Raw genomic sequence first — 19,630 nt, 5'->3', positions numbered from 1 at the left:
CACACACACGCTGCACTCATACACACACACGCTGCACTCATACACACACACACGCTGCACTCATACACACACACACGCTGCACTCATACACACACACACGCTGCACTCATACACACACACACGCTGCACTCATACACACACACACGCTGCACTCATACACACACACACGCTGCACTCATACACACACACACACGCTGCACTCACACACACACACACGCTGCACTCATACACACACACACACACACGCTGCACTCATACACACACACACACACACGCTGCACTCATACACACACACACACACGCGCGCTGCACTCATACACACACACACACACACGCGCGCTGCACTCATACACACACACACACACGCGCGCTGCACTCATACACACACACACACGCGCTGCACTCATACACACACACACACACACACGCTGCACTCATACACACACACACACGCTGCACTCATACACACACACACACGCTGCACTCATACACACACACACACACACACGCTGCACTCACACACACACACGCTGCACTCATACACACACACGCTGCACTCATACACACACACACACACGCTGCACTCATACACACACACACACACACGCTGCACTCATACACACACACACACACACGCTGCACTCATACACACACACACACACACGCTGCACTCATACACACACACACACACACGCTGCACTCATACACACACACACACACACGCTGCACTCATACACACACACACACACACGCTGCACTCATACACACACACACGCACGCGCTGCACTCATACACACACACACGCGCTGCACTCATACACACACACACACACACACGCTGCACTCATACACACACACACACACGCTGCACTCATACACACACACACGCTGCACTCATACACACACACACACACACGCTGCACTCATACACACACACACACACACGCTGCACTCATACACACACACACACACACGCTGCACTCATACACACACACACACACGCTGCACTCATACACACACACACACACGCTGCACTCATACACACACACACACACACGCTGCACTCATACACACACACACACGCTGCACTCATACACACACACACACGCTGCACTCATACACACACACACACGCTGCACTCATACACACACACACGCTGCACTCATACACACACACACACACGCTGCACTCATACACACACACACACACGCTGCACTCATACACACACACACACACGCTGCACTCACACACACACACACACGCTGCACTCATACACACACACACACGCTGCACTCATACACACACACACACGCTGCACTCATACACACACACACACACGCTGCACTCATACACACACACACACACACGCTGCACTCATACACACACACACACGCTGCACTCATACACACACACACACACACGCTGCACTCATACACACACACACACACGCTGCACTCATACACACACACACACACGCTGCACTCATACACACACACACACACACACGCTGCACTCATTATACACACGCTGCACTCATTATACACACGCTGCACTCATTATACACACGCTGCACTCATTATACACACGCTGCACTCATTATACACACGCTGCACTCATTATACACACGCTGCACTCATTATACACACGCTGCACTCATTATACACACGCTGCACTCATTATACACACGCTGCACTCATTATACACACGCTGCACTCATTATACACACGCTGCACTCATTATACACACGCTGCACTCATTATACACACGCTGCATTCATTATACACACGCTGCATTCATTATACACACGCTGCATTCATTATACACACGCTGTAAATAAATATTCAATTAATATATTTTTTTTAGGATCTAATTTTATTTAGAAATTTACCAGTAGCTGCTGCATTTCTCACCCTAGTCTTATACTCGAGTCAATAAGTTTCCCCATTTTTGGGGGGTAAAATTAGGGGCCTCGACTTATATTCGGGTCGGCTTATACGCGAGTATATACGGTATTTGTATTCCTAACGCCATATTATTCCTTTAACCATTCATGGATTAAATAATTGCAGCTGATCTCTAATGAACCCTTTTAGATTGCAAGGCTATCCCTTTATAGGGAACAAAAACTCAATACCTACAATGGCTTAAAATTAGCAATTTCATTGTCCATTTCCATAGGTCCAAGTTTTGTGTATTTTACTGGGTTATACATTAAAGCGTGACTTGACAAATCCCAGGTCGCCAATGGCGACTAGGAATTTTTTCCTGCTGTCTGGGTGTTTGTCCGCCCCCGAGGTGGCTTGCCAAAGGAGAGTGAACACGGCCAATTGGAGGATTGCAATTTACAGGGTAGGTGGGCGGCGAGGGACCTGTAATATTTTTGCTCTGCTCGTTTGCACGCCCTGCAGTGATCAATATTGATGTTCTCAACCAATCCAATGCTTTCCCATAGGATAATGTTTGTAAATAACCCTGTTGGTTTCATAGTGCTGTTGGTGAGCTTACTAAATTTATGCATTGATAGAAATACCTTTTGCGGTTTATTAACAAGTGTTCTGAGCAGTTAACAACAATTTCTGAGCAGTCCTGTTGTGACTTGATATACCAGGCAACTCGGTAACTGTAGCAAAATAACGGACTTTTCATTTAATTTGCTTTGTATCTTTTGTATCTGTTCTTTACCAGAACGTTGTGTACCGTGGAATAGTTGGGTGATTAATAGCCTGGACAATATTGCCAGTTTTATCTGTGGGTTTCAGATAATAACCTGAAATAACAGACTTTAAAAATACAGTTTAAATTATTAAAAAAAAATACTTTATTAAAGCACCACATTACAATAATATTCCGTAATACCGCATCAGAGGTTAATGTTTGTTTTGTGGGTTTAAATTATGAAGATTTTTTTATTATAAATTATTTTTATGTAAGCTGGGTCACACCTGTCCGCAAACGTTGATATTTTATTTTTATGAAGTGCGCACACATTCTGAACATTTGCTACCTATAGTAGTGCATTTGAGTTGACTTTAAAAAAAATTACAAACAAAAATAATCTGCGCCGTGGGAGCCGCAAACAAGTACTCTGTGCGTACAGACGAATTACGTAAATTATATAATTTATGCTCTTTCTTTATCCTAGATCCCCATGTGTCTAATGTTCAAGTGATGCGTCTGACCTTGGTCTGCAATGAGGCACCCGGACCAATCACCATGGATTTAACTGGTAACCCTAGATTTGTTTATTTTAACATGTGTATATAGAGATGGATAAATTGGATAGGTTAATTTACCCGTTATTTGCTAAACAATGACGTGTCTGGAATTGACAATTTCATTGTCGTTTCTCAGTTTAGTGATTAACCCCTGGCGATTATGATTGGGTGAGAAGTTCTGTAGTGTCTGTAGACCGTTGTATATTAATCTGTGCTGTTGAATACTTACTGCAAGTAAATTATGTTAAATTATTGATTTAGACAAGCACTCCAAGCCTGCTGTAGTCGTTATATTGTGTGCCCTGGTGCAGTCCCACGATAAGTATTCAAACCCTTTTAGTACGGTTTGACAACTTGCCAGGGTCCTGCAGCCGCGCCCTTTACATCCAGTTGTCTCCGGCAGGAGAACCCAGATTGCTTTCGAGAGCTAAGCAGGCCCACATTCGTGATCGCAGTCCAGCATCGGCCTCGCTTTATTCTATAGCGACATCTCCTGCATGAGTATGCCAGGTAGCCAGGTAAGTGGCCAAACCATGCTAAAATGGTTTGACTTACTGTGGTGTAGCACCAGGGCATTGCAGGACTAGAACCACGGCAGTGAACTATAGTGGTTATGGTACTTAGTGTTATTTTGCCAAGGCAGTAATATTAGAGGTAAAACACAATATCTTATGGTGGAACTTTTTTGTCACAAATTTTAAAGAAGTAAATTTGCCAAAATGAAATCTTTTTCATTTATTCTTTTTTTTTTTTTTGGTATAGTTTGTCACAGAGTTTGCAAAATTTCCTTAAAATGTATAACCCACTCTTTGATGCACCTCACATAAGAGCCAATATTGTGTTAGAGATATGCTGATTTTATGTGAGAGATATAGATGTACATATAATCTAGTAACAAATTCCCTTCCGAGATACAGAATATAGAAAGCCTGTAAGTGAGAAATAACTAAATTGGGTAAAATAGCATAAAACATCAATGAAGAGCAATAATGTAACATGAAAGACATTAAATGTGCTATGAACAACATATTGCTTGAAGCTGAGTATCAATATATTTAAAAAAAAAAAAATGACTAAGATTATACACCTTGTATAGAGGTCGTTATTGGCACAGTAAAGGGATAGCTACTATGAATATTTGATGGCCCAAAGGGTAAAAATAACCATTTAAGTCAACACGTGTTCTAAGAATGACGAAAGCTAAATGGCGTCTTGGGATCATGAGTCCACTAGTCCCTGGATTTGGGATGATCTGAGTAAGTGAGATATGGCCGTGTCATTAAGCATGTCAATGCAATAAGCGTACAGTGCATACAGGCCCAGATAATAAGAGTAGAGATTCTGACGCTGAGCGATATAGGATGTGATCTAACGTAATGCTGTAAGATGCAAACGGCAACGTTTTATCTCGATCCGCTTTGTCACTGTCCTTCTGAAAGGGATTGATAAGTTGCGGGAAGTTTGTCTGGAGCTCTGGTAGATTTTACTAGTTTAACGATCCCATCGAGTGTCAGATTTATTACATTTTTTTTAAGATTCTTTGTGGAATAATAGGGATGCAGAGAGTTTACTGAAGAGCCAGAGAAGCCTCAATATGTCCACAATGACTCCATGATGCTCTCAAATTCAAATGTTGTCTCCCTGTGACATGGCATCATTGAATGTTTGCGTATTAAGTGAACAGATCAGATCTGCTATTATAGAAGGGAGGCTGTGGCAAACGCTCCTTTCCCCGTACGTTTGCCATGAGCTCCTGGAGGAGCCTGCTGGCCAGCCTCCTGCCCAAGGACTATGGCCCATGTAAAAGGCCTGATAAAAGACTTTGTCCGTGTGGTTTCTCTTTATTGTTCAGGAACCGAACAAACCCACGAACCGCGGACCACCTCTGTGCTTGTTAATCCCTATTAACATCAATCATCATGATTCCAAGTGTGCGGCTGGCTGGCCACCGTTCATATGCACGAACACGTGGGAACGGAGTTAGCGGTTATCTTGTTCACACGAATGCAGGCAGTGGTGCTTTGTCGTTGAGTTCATGGAACTAAAATCGGACACTTCAACTCGCGAACACCGCTGAACTTTGACGAACGCTTGCTTCTTTTCCACACGTCAGGAGAGTGCCAGTCGGTAGGATTGTTTGCATGAACTAGGCGAACAATCGCTACCTAGGAGCCAGAGGATCGGTTCGGAGTTTTGTATTCCCGAAATTGACAGACCGCTACCACTTTTCTTATGGAACTATTTTGGGCAGGAGCCTCATGTGCGGTCGGTCAAAATTTGACTTCCATGGAAAATACAAACCACTGAACCCATCTGGGTGATTTTTGGATATGTTGTATATGACATTTGGGGGTACTTTTTTGGATGTTGTGAAATTGTGTGTTTTTCTGGAGATAATGGAGTTTGTACAGTTACTGACTAAACTTTTTCTCTCAGGCATGGGGGAGGGGTTTACTGAATGTATAAATTCTGTGACTGTGCCTGCATTAAACAGTTGACTCCCAGGATTATGTTTTGACTGGTTATTGGGGGAAAGAGGATGAACTTGTGCTAATGGTCCCAGAGTGGCTGAAGGAAGGAAATAGCAGAGGTAGTGGTCCGCTACTGATGGCTCCCGAGGTCAAGAATGTCCTTTCTTAAAGGGAAACAACACTAAAGAGCCCTCTGGTCTTCGTCCCCCCTCCTAGACTGCTAATGGGTTAAACACTTTACCCCCCTCACTGCAGGTACAGTGGCCATGGTTGGAGGGGATTTATTGCCAAAGAAAGCATTTAGAATACGTTGAACTCTCACAATTGATAGAACGGGTCTGCTCTGTTCAGCGAGTGTTCCACAGTTGTTATATTTAGCATTTTGGTACAAAGCAATAGCCAGGTAAAAAGTAACAAGGTTTGTGTGTGTTTTGTTTGCTGTTTTTTTTTTTTTTTTATAAATAAATAAAATAGGCTTTTGATTCAGGCCGCCCATATTCTAAGCTGTCAAGAAAAACCGCCTGAAACCCTTAAAATTGTCTGGACTCGTGGGTGATGTCTTACATGTGTGTGCGGTTAGGCAGTGTAGAAAGAGTTCCAGTGCATGCAAACACTCACAGCAAATTATACACAGACGCCAGGACACTCATTGGAACACGCAGTGCATCATGGGATATTTATATGCCTGAACTTTATAAGTGCTCCTCCTGATGGGCAACCAAAGGCAAGATCAAAATGTAATTAACTCCAATCCTGTTAATTATTTTCACAACAGGGGAAATCCATTTAATATTGCTTAATTACATCCAGGAAAGAAAGTAAATGCAACTTGCGCAATCACACAGCATAAAAACAGAGCGTTAGAAAAAGGAAAAAACAACTTGCTATCAAAGAGAGAGAAAAAAAAAGTGTATTATGTTTTATTTATTTTTTTTGCCCGAAAGAAGGGACTTATTTGTATTAAAGGACCACTATAGTGCCCTTAGGGTGCCCCCACCTTCAGGGTCCCGGTCCCACTCCCACCGGCCTGGATGGAGAGGAAGGGATTAAATACTTACCTTTCTCCAGTGCCGGGCTCCCTCGGTGCTGGAGACTCTCCTCCTTCTTTCCCCGTCATCGGCTGAATGCGCATGCGTGGCAAAAGCCGCACACTCATTCAGCCAGTCCATAGGAAAGCATTCTCAATGCTTTCCTATGGACGTCAGCGTCTTCTCACTGATTTTCACAGTGAGAAGCGCGGAAGCGCCTCTAGCGGCTGTCAATGAGCCAGCCACTAGTGGCTGGATTAACCCTATTATAAACATAGCAGTTTCTCTGAAACTGCTATGTTTACAGCAGAAAGGGTTAATCCTGGGTGGACCTGGCACCCAGACCACTTCATTGAGCTGAAGGGGTCTGGGTGCCTATAGTGGTCCTTTAATGACAAGTTCTTTCTCACCTCTGGTTTCAGCTCTGCAGGGACGGCGTCGCAGTGCATTTCCAAGTGTATATAAACGCACGTTCGCTGGTTAGTCTCCGCAAGCTTTTGATTTAAACATAAGAAATGGTCCCTGACACAGAATTGAAGTGATTTCATAGGATGAATTCCTGTTAAACGCAGCAGCTTCTTGTCTGTATATACATTGTATTTATTTTTAACTCAGATCACATTCGAAATTATTCTCTGCTGCGAGGTCTTCACATGTAATAAGGGAGTTTCATAATCTTAGTCCTCTATAAAGTGACGGCCTCGACTGGAACACTGTGATACTTTGATATCAATTCTTTAACCTCATTTTGTAAGTGTGCCAATTTAAATTAAAGTAAAACCACACAAATTTACTTAATTCCAATTATCACAGCACTTTTGATAAATCTCTCTGCAGGATTGTTTGTCTGTGCAGTAAAGCAGCATTGTGGCTGCCATTGGTTGTTTTGCTGGCCTGGATCACAGTTCCTTTTGAATACTAGCTCCCACTTAGTGTTTCCCTGCACTCTACGGTAATGTTTGCAAGACCAATGTGTGTCCAGGGGACTGAGCTTTCCCTGGGAAATAGAGGTAACTTCATGACTTATTCACAACCATTCTATGCAACTGAAAGGATCGTTTAGAAGAAGATCAATGTATCTTATTTACATAGATTGGTATGTAGACACATGTATTGTGCTTTAAAGACACATTACTGGGAGTATTATTGCTGTGGAGCTCTGTTATACACCCAGACACATTACTGGGAGTATTATTGCTGTGGAGCTCTGTTATACCCTCAGACACATTACTGGGAGTATTATTGCTGTGGAGCTCTGTTATACCCTCAGACACATTACTGGGAGTATTATTGCTGTGGGGCTCGGTTATACACATTACTGGGAGTATTATTACTGTGGGGCTCTGTTATACACTCAGAAACACAAACAAATAGAAAATAGGAATTTGGACACAAAATAGGGACTGTCCCTGCTAAATAGTTATGTTCCCTGCTGAGGTCTCCAAGACCATGCTTCTCTGTACTCTTCCCATTTTGTAACACTGGAGCTTGGATTTAAGCAGTTAATAATATACCAAAGGTTTTTCAGAGGGATGTAAATGTACAAAAGCCCCCAGTGAATGTTATCTACAAAATCGCTTTTTACAGGAACATTCCTACAGCCTCCCTAAACTGCTATTAACGCTGTGGGAGATGGAGCTGGTCATTCTGCATGTGTGATCATTGTGCCAATGGCTCATTTACTCAGCCGTCTCTCACTTCTGGTTAATGTTTGAGAATATTCGGAAGTCATTTTCCCAGATTTTATTTCGGGTCTTGTCTCTCTAATTATTTGGTGTTTCTTTGTAAGCTTTTACTGCCATGGAAGTATAAGTGCTTATTTATTTTTTTGAGCAATGGATTTGCTTCCAGTTTGCTTACAAACCTCGTAGACCTAATTGTTACATTTTTTCACACTGTAGCAATTTTTTCTTTGATTTTTTTTTTGTTGTTGTTGTTTTTTTCTGCATTGGCAGTAAATGTGGAACCTTTGTCTGCTGTGAACACAATGTGACACTTCCTGTCGGCATTACCTGCCCAGTGGTGCATTCGGTTTCCACAGATCTCTGTGGATCTTAATTAAATGGCTAGTAAGTGGCTGAATGTGGCCAGAACAGGTGGACTCCACGAGTGCCCCCCCTCCCCTCCATCCACCCCGGGGTCCTAATATGTAGTTAAGGCAGCTGAGAAGGGATCAGTCAGACTAGCACTTTGTGATCGCTATACTGGCATCTAAGATAAAAGCTCTCCCTTCACAATAATCTCCAGGGGGCCGACACTTCTTCCATTTACTGAAATGAAATCGTACACCGCTGCAGGATGTTTTTTTTTTTTTTTTCCTTTTAATTTTCACTTGTAAAGATGACTGAGGTTAATTTAGTAAGTTAATTAAACATATGCACACACCTACATCATTTAGATTGTAAGCTCATGGGGCTACCTTGACTAGCGCGTGTGTGTGTGTCTGTCTCTTGCTATAAATGTAGGCTAATGGTAAACTAGTGACCGAGGTTTTAAATTGACGGAGGAAATTTAAACCACTGACTATATCGATTGATTGAACGGTTAATCTGCTGATGAATTATAGTAAGCCTGCTCTACCGGCTCGCAGGCCCTGAAGGGGTTAATTGAATTGTTCCGTATCCTGGTGTTTAGCGCTAACTGTACTGTGTGATGTACTTACAGGTGATGTGGTTGCCCTGAAGAACACATCGTTTGTACTTAAAGAGGGTGTGAGCTACAGTGTAAAAATAACATTTAAGGTAAAAGCGTTTTTATTCCTCTTCTATCTAAATCTGCATAATGACTCCCTCTGTGTATTTTGATGCTAAAGTAAATTATTATTTGTGGCATTTATATAGCGCCAACTTATTCCGCTGGGCTTTACAATATTCTAAAAGGGGAATTTATTAATAAATGTGACCAATACAAAATGTTACGGGAACAATAGGTTAATGAGGACCCTGTTCAAACGAGCTTAAAGTCTAGAGATAGCCTTAAGTTTCCTAAAGTGGGCTTTTCAGCCAAAAATGACACATCCACCTTCTGCTCATAATGGTTTTTAAACCTTGATAGCAAATTACCTAATGGGTTACTCCAACCACCATGACCACTTCTGCGTTTTGATGTGATCCGCTTGAAATACTGCACATCTGGAAATATTCTTAAGCGCGTGCTGGAGGCTAGATACACCCCCAGCACACCTGACTTGGGCAGCCCAGAACTCTGTTCCAGGCTGTGTAATGTCAATTCTGTGTTTAAATTGTCTGCCGACAGACGGAACTGCTTCTCCCTTGCAGACTAGGCTCTTCTCTCCCCTCCCTCCTACAAACACTGAGAAAAGCCCTCCCAATCCCCTGTGCAATCTTGGCTGCCCAAGTCAGGTGTGCTGGGGGGTGTAACTAGCCTCCAGCACGCGATTAAGAAATCTCCAGATGTGCAGTATTTCAAGCGGACCACATCGGGTGGATTTTTTTTACCTGGGGTCCAGTGGGGCTGCTGGCCAGGCTACTTGGGCAGGGTGGGAGGGAGGAAGGCGTGCAGGCAGTTGGGCGGCTAGCTGAATTCCAAGGCGGGCGGCGAGGAAGCGTTGATTTGTGAGCTCTCTCTGCTCAGCTCCCTCATGCGCCGCAGAGTAATGACTGGAGACTGAATATAACGTCATATTCCGGCTCTCGTCATCACTCCTGCGGCGCGCGAGGGAGCTGAGCAGAGAGAGCTCACAAATCAGCGCTTCCTCGCCGCCCACCTTGGAATTCAGCTAGCCGCCTGCCCGAGGCTAACAAGGTATTTGCCTGGGCATTGGGGGCCGGTGTTTTTTGCCGCCCCCTGGAATGTGCCACCCAAGGCAAATGCCTTGTTTGCCTCGCGGCAAATACGTCACTGAGCACAGTTCCATTGACGTTAGGCAAGGGGGGTATGTGAGCAGCGCCGGGATATTCGCCCAACGTTGGATTAAGGTGAGTATAACCTAATGATAAACGCTCTTTGAGCGTTTTGTTCTGGCGGGACTTACAGAATATTGCCAACAGGGCATTAGTCTGATAAAACTGAAAAAGGATTGGATAATTGCTTTTAAAGCAACACTCCAGACTTGCTGACTTGCAATAGGTATAAAGAGTGTGGGTTCTGCCCCCCTTCTTTCATTTTAGAGACATGGTATTTACTGGCACCCCACCACAGCTTCAGACATTACTTTGCACAGTAGCAAATATTTACAAGCTATAAAAAATAAATAAAAAATCACAGCTTTTCAGCAGTAGATGGAAATTAAAGGGACACTATAGTCACCAGAACAACTAACTCTTAATGTAGTTGTTGTGGTGTGTATAGTCTGTGCCTGCAGGCATTTTAATGTAAGCACTGCCTGTTAAGAGATCTTGCCATATACATAGACTGATATCGTATCATTCCAGCGCTCCACAAACATTTATCGATTTACTTGGCTTGCGAATGATTAAATATTTAGCTTATGCTAAAACTCCTTTAAATCTTTTCACTTCAAGCCGCCAAATCTCATTTTGTCCTGTTTATTTTCTTGCAGGTGAATCATGAAATAGTTTGTGGCTTAAAATATGTCCAGTATACGTACAGGAAGTCAATAAAAGGTATTGTACAGATGATGGACATGCTTGTTACGTGTGTCCTGTGATCGTTTGAGTATTTGTTAGAAGTGCCTAATGTGTTAAATGCACATTTAAAGGGTCCATTCACTAAACAGTGAGTGTATTGCCAAAAGTTATCCAAATTGGCAATGTATATTCATATTTTTTATTAGCAATCTCCCCACCACCAAATCATTTAAACTAACTTTTTATATTAGTTGACACTGTTCACTATGAAAACCTAAGAATTGTGTGTGTATGTGTATTTATATTTTTTTATTGTATTTTCTCAAACATTTATAACTTTTGTTAGACTGCATGTATATACAGATTTTTTATTTTTTTGTCATCCTTGCTATATACAGTAGTAATATCTGCCGTTGTCCTCTGTCACTGGCAATGGCAAATTTCCATAATTCCTTGTCAAAACTGTACACCCCTTTATGTAGAGTAATTGTGTATATTTAATTACTGGATTTTGCTATTTTTACCTAAAATTTCTCATTTCCTTCCCATTGCTGACCATTGACAATACCGCTAATAACTCGGACATTGTTGCTCTCTTCCAATTTTTTTATTTTTTTTATTCTGTTTATTGTCTTACCCAATAGTTGATAAAGAGATACACATGGTGGGCAGCTATGGACCACGGATTGAAGCATATGAATTCCTAACACCACTGGAAGAGGCTCCCAAAGGCATGCTGGTTAGAGGCACATACCACATGAAGTCCTGTTTCACAGACGATGACAAATCAGACCACCTGTCTTGGGAATGGAACCTCAATATAAAAAAAGATTGGAAAGACTAACTGCAAAGTCCGATATTATCCTCCTTCTAACTGTCCTATTAAATCTAGGCAAACACTACTACATATTAAAAATGTACAAGGTATATCATGGTTTCTACATCTGTTTTCTAATAGTTACCTATCGTTTCTACAAAAATTAAAAAAATGTAAAGACCATATTTAATAAAAACGAATATCTTCAATCAAATGTTGCTTTGGGCAATGTTAAGTGTCCATTTGTTGATAAAGTTTGGTGAATACATTGTGTCTGTTTGTAATGATTTGTGTTTCTGCTTAATGATAAAATGTTGCTGTAAATATAACTACAGCCCAAGACCATAGGACAGAACTCTGAATACACTAAACACAGTACATCATTCAGGTCGTGCAAGTTCTCAATGGCAGCCTCGAATCGAGAATTGGTTTTCACCTCTTTAGTGTAGACAGGTGATCCACAGCAGCCTAGAATTATCGTGTTTCGCAAATCTATACTCATGGGAATACAGGAAACTAGGATTGAGGGTACAATTTGAGAAATGGGCTGGGGGACCATTGGTGTAGCAGTGTTTCCCAAACCAGTCCTCAAGACAAGCCATCAGTCCAGGTTTTGGCAGTGTCCAGATTGTATTAAAACATGGACATGCATAAATCCTGGATTGTTGGTGGGCCATCGGGACTGGTTTGGGACCCACTGCTGTAGACTATGGGATGTAAAACTGCACGCTATTTAGAACAGGGTGAGATCTAAAGTAGTGGACACATTTCATTAAATTTCTCCGGACTACTCTAAAGAACTTGGAAATGTTTTTATATTATGTGTCCTGGTGTCCACGAAGGCCGACCTTTGACATGAAATTATAAATTGAAGTTGGATCCCTGCCTTTTGAAAAGACCGATCTGATTCGGTTGATGTGACAAACTCCAAACTCTTGTTTACTGACCTTAATTCTTCAACTTTAAATAATTCTAATTTATACACGTTATATCTATAAATATATTCTAGATATATTTATCATCTCTTAATGTTTGGTGACTGAGGTGCATTTTTTTTTTTTTCGGTTTTTGGGTTTTTTACCCAGGGATTAGCCCGTCAAAGCAAAAAGATTAAAAAAAAAAAAGTCTATTTTTAGTGTCTGTATATTTACACACATGGTCCCCACATTTTAGTTCTTGTACACTAATAAGATCTCTTCAACATTTTGAAAAGTTTAATTTCCAGAGGCCTTTTGTTTGTTTGTTTGTTTTTCCTTGAGATAAAAATGTATTTTTAAGGAATCACCGGAACTTGGTTAAAAGCTACATATTTAGCCAAGGTCACACAAACAAAATACATAAAATAAGTTCCCTGAGAAAATAGCTGATGCCCACAGTTTGCGTTCTTATTTCCGATAGTCATACTGAGATTCATTTTACCTTTCCAGGGTCTAATCCTTTCACTAAAATTGACAAAAATCCTCCGGGAACGATCTACCTATCTCGTTAAATTGCACAGAGGTCACTTTGCTGAAGTATTTCCATTTTATAGCGGGACTGTCACATCTGTGGAAATTACACTATTGAATAAAACATGAAATAAAATCACGTAGAACTTGTGTTAACTTTTTTTTTTTTATTTTTTATGATTCTCCATTTTCTTTTAAATTTATATTCAAGATTTGGCAAATTAAATCAAATCCAGTTCAGTCCTGGCACACCCAAGGCACAGAATGCAAATGAAGAAGAGACAGTATGTGTAAACTATGCTGACTGCCAGGTGCAAAGGACAGTGCTTATAAACCTAATTGACAGCTAAGATGGAGGCTCCCAGCTGCAGGATTAACAGGTGTGGAAATCTACATTGAAAAGACACTAAGCCCCAAAATAACTTTTGCTTAATGCAACGGTTTTGATGCATAGATCATGTCGCTGTTTTCGAACTGCTCAATTTTCTGATATTTAAGAGTTAAATCACTTTTATTATCTTTATACAGCCCTAGCCACCTTAGCTTACACCTCCGCCTGTGTGAAAAGAAAGGTTTTCAATCAAATCTGAGAGCCCAGTGTGTTTACTTTAGAAGTCTTTATCTTCTGCTCTGTAAATTGAACTTTAAATCTCACACAGCAGACTCCTGTAGAAGGCTATTAACAGGGCAGGAGATAAAAATGAAAATAAATAATGGGCAACACAGGAAGATTTAACATTAGATCTATCTTTACAGGAAGTGTTTAGGAATGCTGTGTAAGTCACATGCAGGAGAGGTGTGGCTAGGGCTGTATAAACAAAGTGATTTAACTCTTAAATGGCAGAGAATTGAGCAGTGAGACTGCAGGGGTATTAACTATACACCAAAACTACTTCATTAATCTAAAGTTGTTTTGAGCTTGGTCTCTTTAATGTGATTTATCACACCTCACAAATACATATTTGTTATACACAGGGATAAAAAAAACCTTTTGCAATTCATTTTATAAAAATGTGTTATTCATTTCAGGACTGTCCACTAGGATATTGTTCTAATTTCTAGAATAAATATTGATTACCGCATGATAAGTAATTGCTGCCAACTTGTGTATACTGTAATTCTTACTTTCTTCTATGTAGGATTTTTTTTTCTCTTGGTGTGGTTGTAATATGAATATCTGTAACTTGTATCAATAAAATGTTCTTAATTCATCAGTAAAAGTCTTTTATACAGAGATGTAGGTGTTGACTCTGCTCATTGTAGAATCAAGATTGTTTACCGATACAGATGCAATATAATCAATGGAAGCACTTGCTCAAAGGGGAGAATGTTTGTTTAAAATGGACTGGAAAGAGAGGATTTGGGTTGATTTGGCAAAATACTACTGAACTAAAAGGCTTGTTGGCATAGGGTGGTTTACTCAGACACCAAATTGCTAAATAAATGTTTTTTTTGTAAAATAGCTGAATTGGAACTATTGCCAAGGTGTGACTTCCTGACAATTGTACCGTTCTTAAATGTACAAAATTTCTAGGTTCAACTGCATCTTCCCTAAACCTCTCCCCCCCCCTTCCCTAAACCCCCTCCCTACAATTATAAAAATTGTAGCAAAGGCAATCCTATTTAGAATAGCCCGTTACAAGAATTCAGTGTAATTTGCATGGATTGAATTTGGGAAGACGGAAAATGATCAACCCCTTAAATGGACACTATAGGTACCAAAATATCTTTAAGGGACACTATAGGCACACCCAGACCACTTAAGCTCATTGGTGTATATTGCCAGGTCCCTTAACTCTGCAAAGGCAATTTATTGCAGTTTTCAATAAATTGCAATAATTCCCTTTGTGGGTTAACTCCTCAAGTAGCTGTCTACCATTTTGGTCACCTAACTGATGCTGCACGTCCTCACGTTATGCATGTGGACATCACACGTCACTCAAAACTCCATAGGGAAGCATTGTATAATTCTTTCCTATGGGGGAAGTATTAATGCGAGTGCGGCCATTGTGCATTAGGTTTTAACCGACTTGATGGCGTAGCCCGCTCCAGCGCTGAGGGACAACAGCTCTGGACTCCGGTAAGTCACCCCTTCTGCATCTCGGGGGAGGAGCCATAGTGTCACTTTAATACAGTAGTTTTAGTGTATAGATCATGCCCATGCACTCTCACTACTCAATTCTTTAGTAGTTTAATCACTTTGTTTACACAGCCGTAGACACAACATGTGACTTGCACAGCTTTTCTAAACACTTCCTGTAAAGATAGATCTAATGTTTAAACTTCCTGTGCTGCACATTCTGTTTATTTTCAAATGTCTTATCTGTTTCTCTGTTAATAGTCTTCTACACCATGAAGGAGTCTCCTGTGTAAGAATTAAAGTTCAATTTACAGAGCAGGAGATATAAACGTCTAAAGTAAGATATATCATCTGTTTGAAAATAAAAAAAGTTTTTCTTGCAGGCTGTCAGAATAAGGCCCTGGGGAGATAGCGCAGCTAAGCGGACAAGGGCACATGTAGGAGTGTGGGGATAGATGCATGGGATTGGTTGGGAAGAGTCTGTGGGTGTGATTATGTTCTGTGTAAGACAGTGTGGGGGAGGTCTTACCTCAGTGCCACTTGGGATTCGGGCCAGCAAACAGCTTCCCTCCCGCCCACCCTATACTATATTTTGTCGCAGCTAGCCGGGGGTATGTCCTTGCCAATTGAGTTTGAGGTTACGTTTAAGTAGATGGAATGAGATGAACAAGTTTTTTAAGGTCTCAAACCTCCCCTGCTCTAAAGGTTTAATTTTAGGTTGCCTGAGGTCTCGTGCCCATCGAGCGTGGATAAGGTCGGCTGATGGCAGGCATTGGAAGGATTTTTTATGACGAGGGGGGAGGTGAGAGGGAGTGGTGATTAGGAACCACTCCATGTTTTTATTGGCAAGGACGGTTGGGTCACTGTATAACACTATGGGTGGAGTTATATATGTATATATGTTAATTTATGCTTATTTATGTCTAATGTTTTGGTTACAGAAAAGAAGAGATTTAATAAATAAAGTTATGGATGTGTTATGCAGTAATTTAGTTGTGATAATAAATGCTGTGGCCTGTTTCATCCATACTAAGTGGTCTGTCGTTATTGGGGGGTTTAATGGGGTTAGATTTTGTTCTAGGCTGCATCGCGATTCCCCACTACGTACATACATGAATAATTACCATGAGTTGCTTCTCCTTTGCGGCTATCTGTTCACCCAGTGTGTGTGTGTGTGCAAGGATGTGAGTGGGGCTTTATAGAAAATACAAAATGGCTTGAAAACTCTATTCTTATTTATCTCTTTATTTTCCTGTCAGTAGTATTCTTGCCCATCCAATACTTTGATCATTTTTATTTCATGGTTATTTAAACATCTGGCTATTTCAACTCCCTCCTGGTGCCAGCCTTTGCTATTTGTGAGATGCTAAAGGACTGTGCCGAGTTCAGCTATGTTATGGTAGCTGGGCTGTTGTTAGCTGGGAAAAGGATACGGCTAAGCCCGATAAATTGTACATGGTGATGTAGTGGTTATGGTACAGTTCCTGCAGGGGCAGATTTACCTGGGGGCTAATTGAGCAGCAGCCAATGACAAATGTTTTTAAAATGGGTCCAAAGAAACCTAAAAAAAAAATGTTTCATTTAAAATATACTTATTTTGACATAGGCTGCTACCTGTACAGTGCTGCTAACACTTGTCATGTAACGTGAAGCCTTGGGTATCTTCCTAGTACTCAGTGTGTACAGTGCACGCAGTGTGCGCAGACCCAATAGTCGAATATCTAAGGGTGAAATCAGAGGTCGCGCAGACCCGTTATAAATTTGCTATCGATTATACAGTCCATAATGTAAACACAGCCTTTTCTCGATAGGTCCATGACCTTTTTCATCTCCAGTCACATGAAGGCCTACACCCAGCACTGGTGGGCACGGCCCCGTGGTTCTGGGTCAAACTGTTTTTGAGCAGTTAGACCAATTCAAGTGTCCCTCAGGCATCGGAGGCCCAGAGGTCCTTTCTGGACGGCTATTGGGAAAGATGCATTACTGCGTTATCGATACCAGTTTTGTCTGTATGTAGCTGGCATTGATTTAACTGAGCGTGTCAGTCGATGGACTCGTGGAGCCTGTCACTGCTGTCTAAACATGGATAAAATGAATATTGCTAATGCGGAAGTGAAGCTTCCTCTTTAGCAATCAAGCAAGAGGGGTCTGGCCCGCTTGTGCGTTAGAGACCCCTGCGTTGGTAAAACTGCTCAGTTTAGTGGTTATAACGCTTAGACTGCCCTGTTAAGATGAGCTGTGCAATACTGTATTTACCGAGTTTGACATATTCAGGATTATTTACTAATGTGAGACTTGCACGGAATTCGAAGTGAAATTTACATTTAAGGTCAAAATGCATTCGGTTTGGCTACTTTGGCCTTAAATTTAAAATTCACTGTTTGAGTTTAGCCCAGCATTGCTCCTAAGCTGACTCTGTCCCCCAATTAAATATTTTTTTGAATAAGCTTTTATAAGATTAAAAAATCTATTATATGTAAAAAAAATAAAAAAAATTATGTTTTCAAATATTTTTTAAATATTAAGTAATTTTAACATTTTTATCCAAAAATATTAAATCCTTTGAAAATCTTATCCAGAAACATAATCGGGGCTTTAATCTTAGAGTAATGCATCTGAAAGATACGGACGGTGCAATGACAATCCCAGTGTGTAATTTAGCGATCAATGTCCCTTTAAACGCATCAACAACAAAACGCACTCAGTAATGTCCAAATGCGTTTGGATCATCAGCCGAAAGTGCTCGGAAATCAGGCTCCATTTGCTTTCCATTAGTTATTGTGTTTTTGCCAAAAGAGCAAAACAACATAAATCAAGCCTTACATAGTACATCCAGGAGGGCTCGTGCCCAGGGGCATTACATAGCGATTTGCTATTAGAGATGCAGAGATCCAAAATGAGAAATGGTCTGGGGAAAATATTTGTATCGAGAGCAAGTTAGAAGGAATTACTTTGATCTGAAAAGCATAAACATTGGAACGTTAAATTTAAAACACAAATCTTGAGCGTCAGTGGTGTATTACCCAATAACTGCGTGATAATCGGGAGGTATCTACCAGTATAGAACAAAATTTTTTTAACAACACTTTTACATCTAATTTTCAGCACATATTTGGCACAATTTATTAAATCTGTCTGATTTTTTTTTCTGCACATTCTCCATCAGTTTGAAATACAAGCCATTTTTCTGCATCGGAGTAGATTTCTCAATCTTTACGCCCCTTATTCCGACAGAAGAGTGTTCTGTTTTACGTCTCCTTATTTTTCAGCCACTCTAAATTTGGTGATCTTCTGAAATTACAATTACAAAGATTTCTAGATTGCCAACATAATCTGCACAATACGTAAACAATACATTTCAAACAAAACAGGGTTGACATACGAGAACAGTAGATGAAGAGGGCCCTGTCCAAACAAGCTTACAATCTAATATGTATATTGCTTGTAACAAACTGTGTTGCACAAGAGACTATATTACCTCTCTGCCTACCACACGTTCCTGCCATCCCTTGAATCCCCTTGTCCCAGGTCTTGGCTGATGTTTGGGTAACCAAGGGCTCTGATCACTGATTTACCTAGGAGTTGGGAGACTTATAACGGATATACTCAGCCGGACTATAGGGGATCTGTTACATCACTTTTTAGAATAAAATTTAAAAACTACATTCATTACCTCAGGGATCTGTACTTGGACCCATTCTCTTTAATATTTTTATTAGTGATATTGCAGAAGGTCTTGATGGTAAGGTGTGTCTTTTTGCGGATGATACTAAGATATGTAACAGGGTTGATGTTCCAGGAGGGATAAGCCAAATGGAAAATGATTTAGGTAAACTAGAAAAATGGTCAGAGTTGGGGCAACTGACATTTAATGTGGATAAGTGCAAGATAATGCATCTTGGACGTAAAAACCATAGGGCAGAGTAAAGAATATTTGATAGAGTCCTAACCTCAACATCTGAGGAAAGGGATTTAGGGGTGATTATTTCTGATGACTTAAAGGTAGGCAGACAATGTAATAG

The 19,630-nt window shown here is 40.9% G+C and overlaps 1 protein-coding gene across 2 annotated transcripts in view; it reads left to right on the top strand.

The window, feature by feature from the left end:
- The window catches only part of ARHGDIG (Rho GDP dissociation inhibitor gamma), a 66,678-nt gene extending 53,140 nt beyond the window's left edge, over nucleotides 1–13,538 (top strand). For both annotated transcript variants that reach the window (XM_063430697.1, XM_063430696.1), the window contains exons 3-6: nucleotides 3,142–3,225; nucleotides 9,378–9,454; nucleotides 11,236–11,299; nucleotides 11,908–13,538. In XM_063430697.1, the coding sequence (XP_063286767.1) occupies nucleotides 3,142–3,225; nucleotides 9,378–9,454; nucleotides 11,236–11,299; nucleotides 11,908–12,107 (425 nt within the window). In that variant the 3' untranslated portion in view covers nucleotides 12,108–13,538. The remainder of the gene's footprint in view (nucleotides 1–3,141; nucleotides 3,226–9,377; nucleotides 9,455–11,235; nucleotides 11,300–11,907) is intronic.
- The last annotated feature ends 6,092 nt before the right edge of the window (nucleotides 13,539–19,630 follow it).

This window comes from Pelobates fuscus, chromosome 8 (genome assembly GCF_036172605.1).
Source record: "Pelobates fuscus isolate aPelFus1 chromosome 8, aPelFus1.pri, whole genome shotgun sequence".
In the NCBI taxonomy this organism is placed as follows: Eukaryota; Metazoa; Chordata; class Amphibia; order Anura; family Pelobatidae; genus Pelobates; species Pelobates fuscus.
The sequence above is the reverse complement of the archived record's forward strand: the minus strand, read 5'-3'. Positions and strand labels throughout refer to the sequence as shown.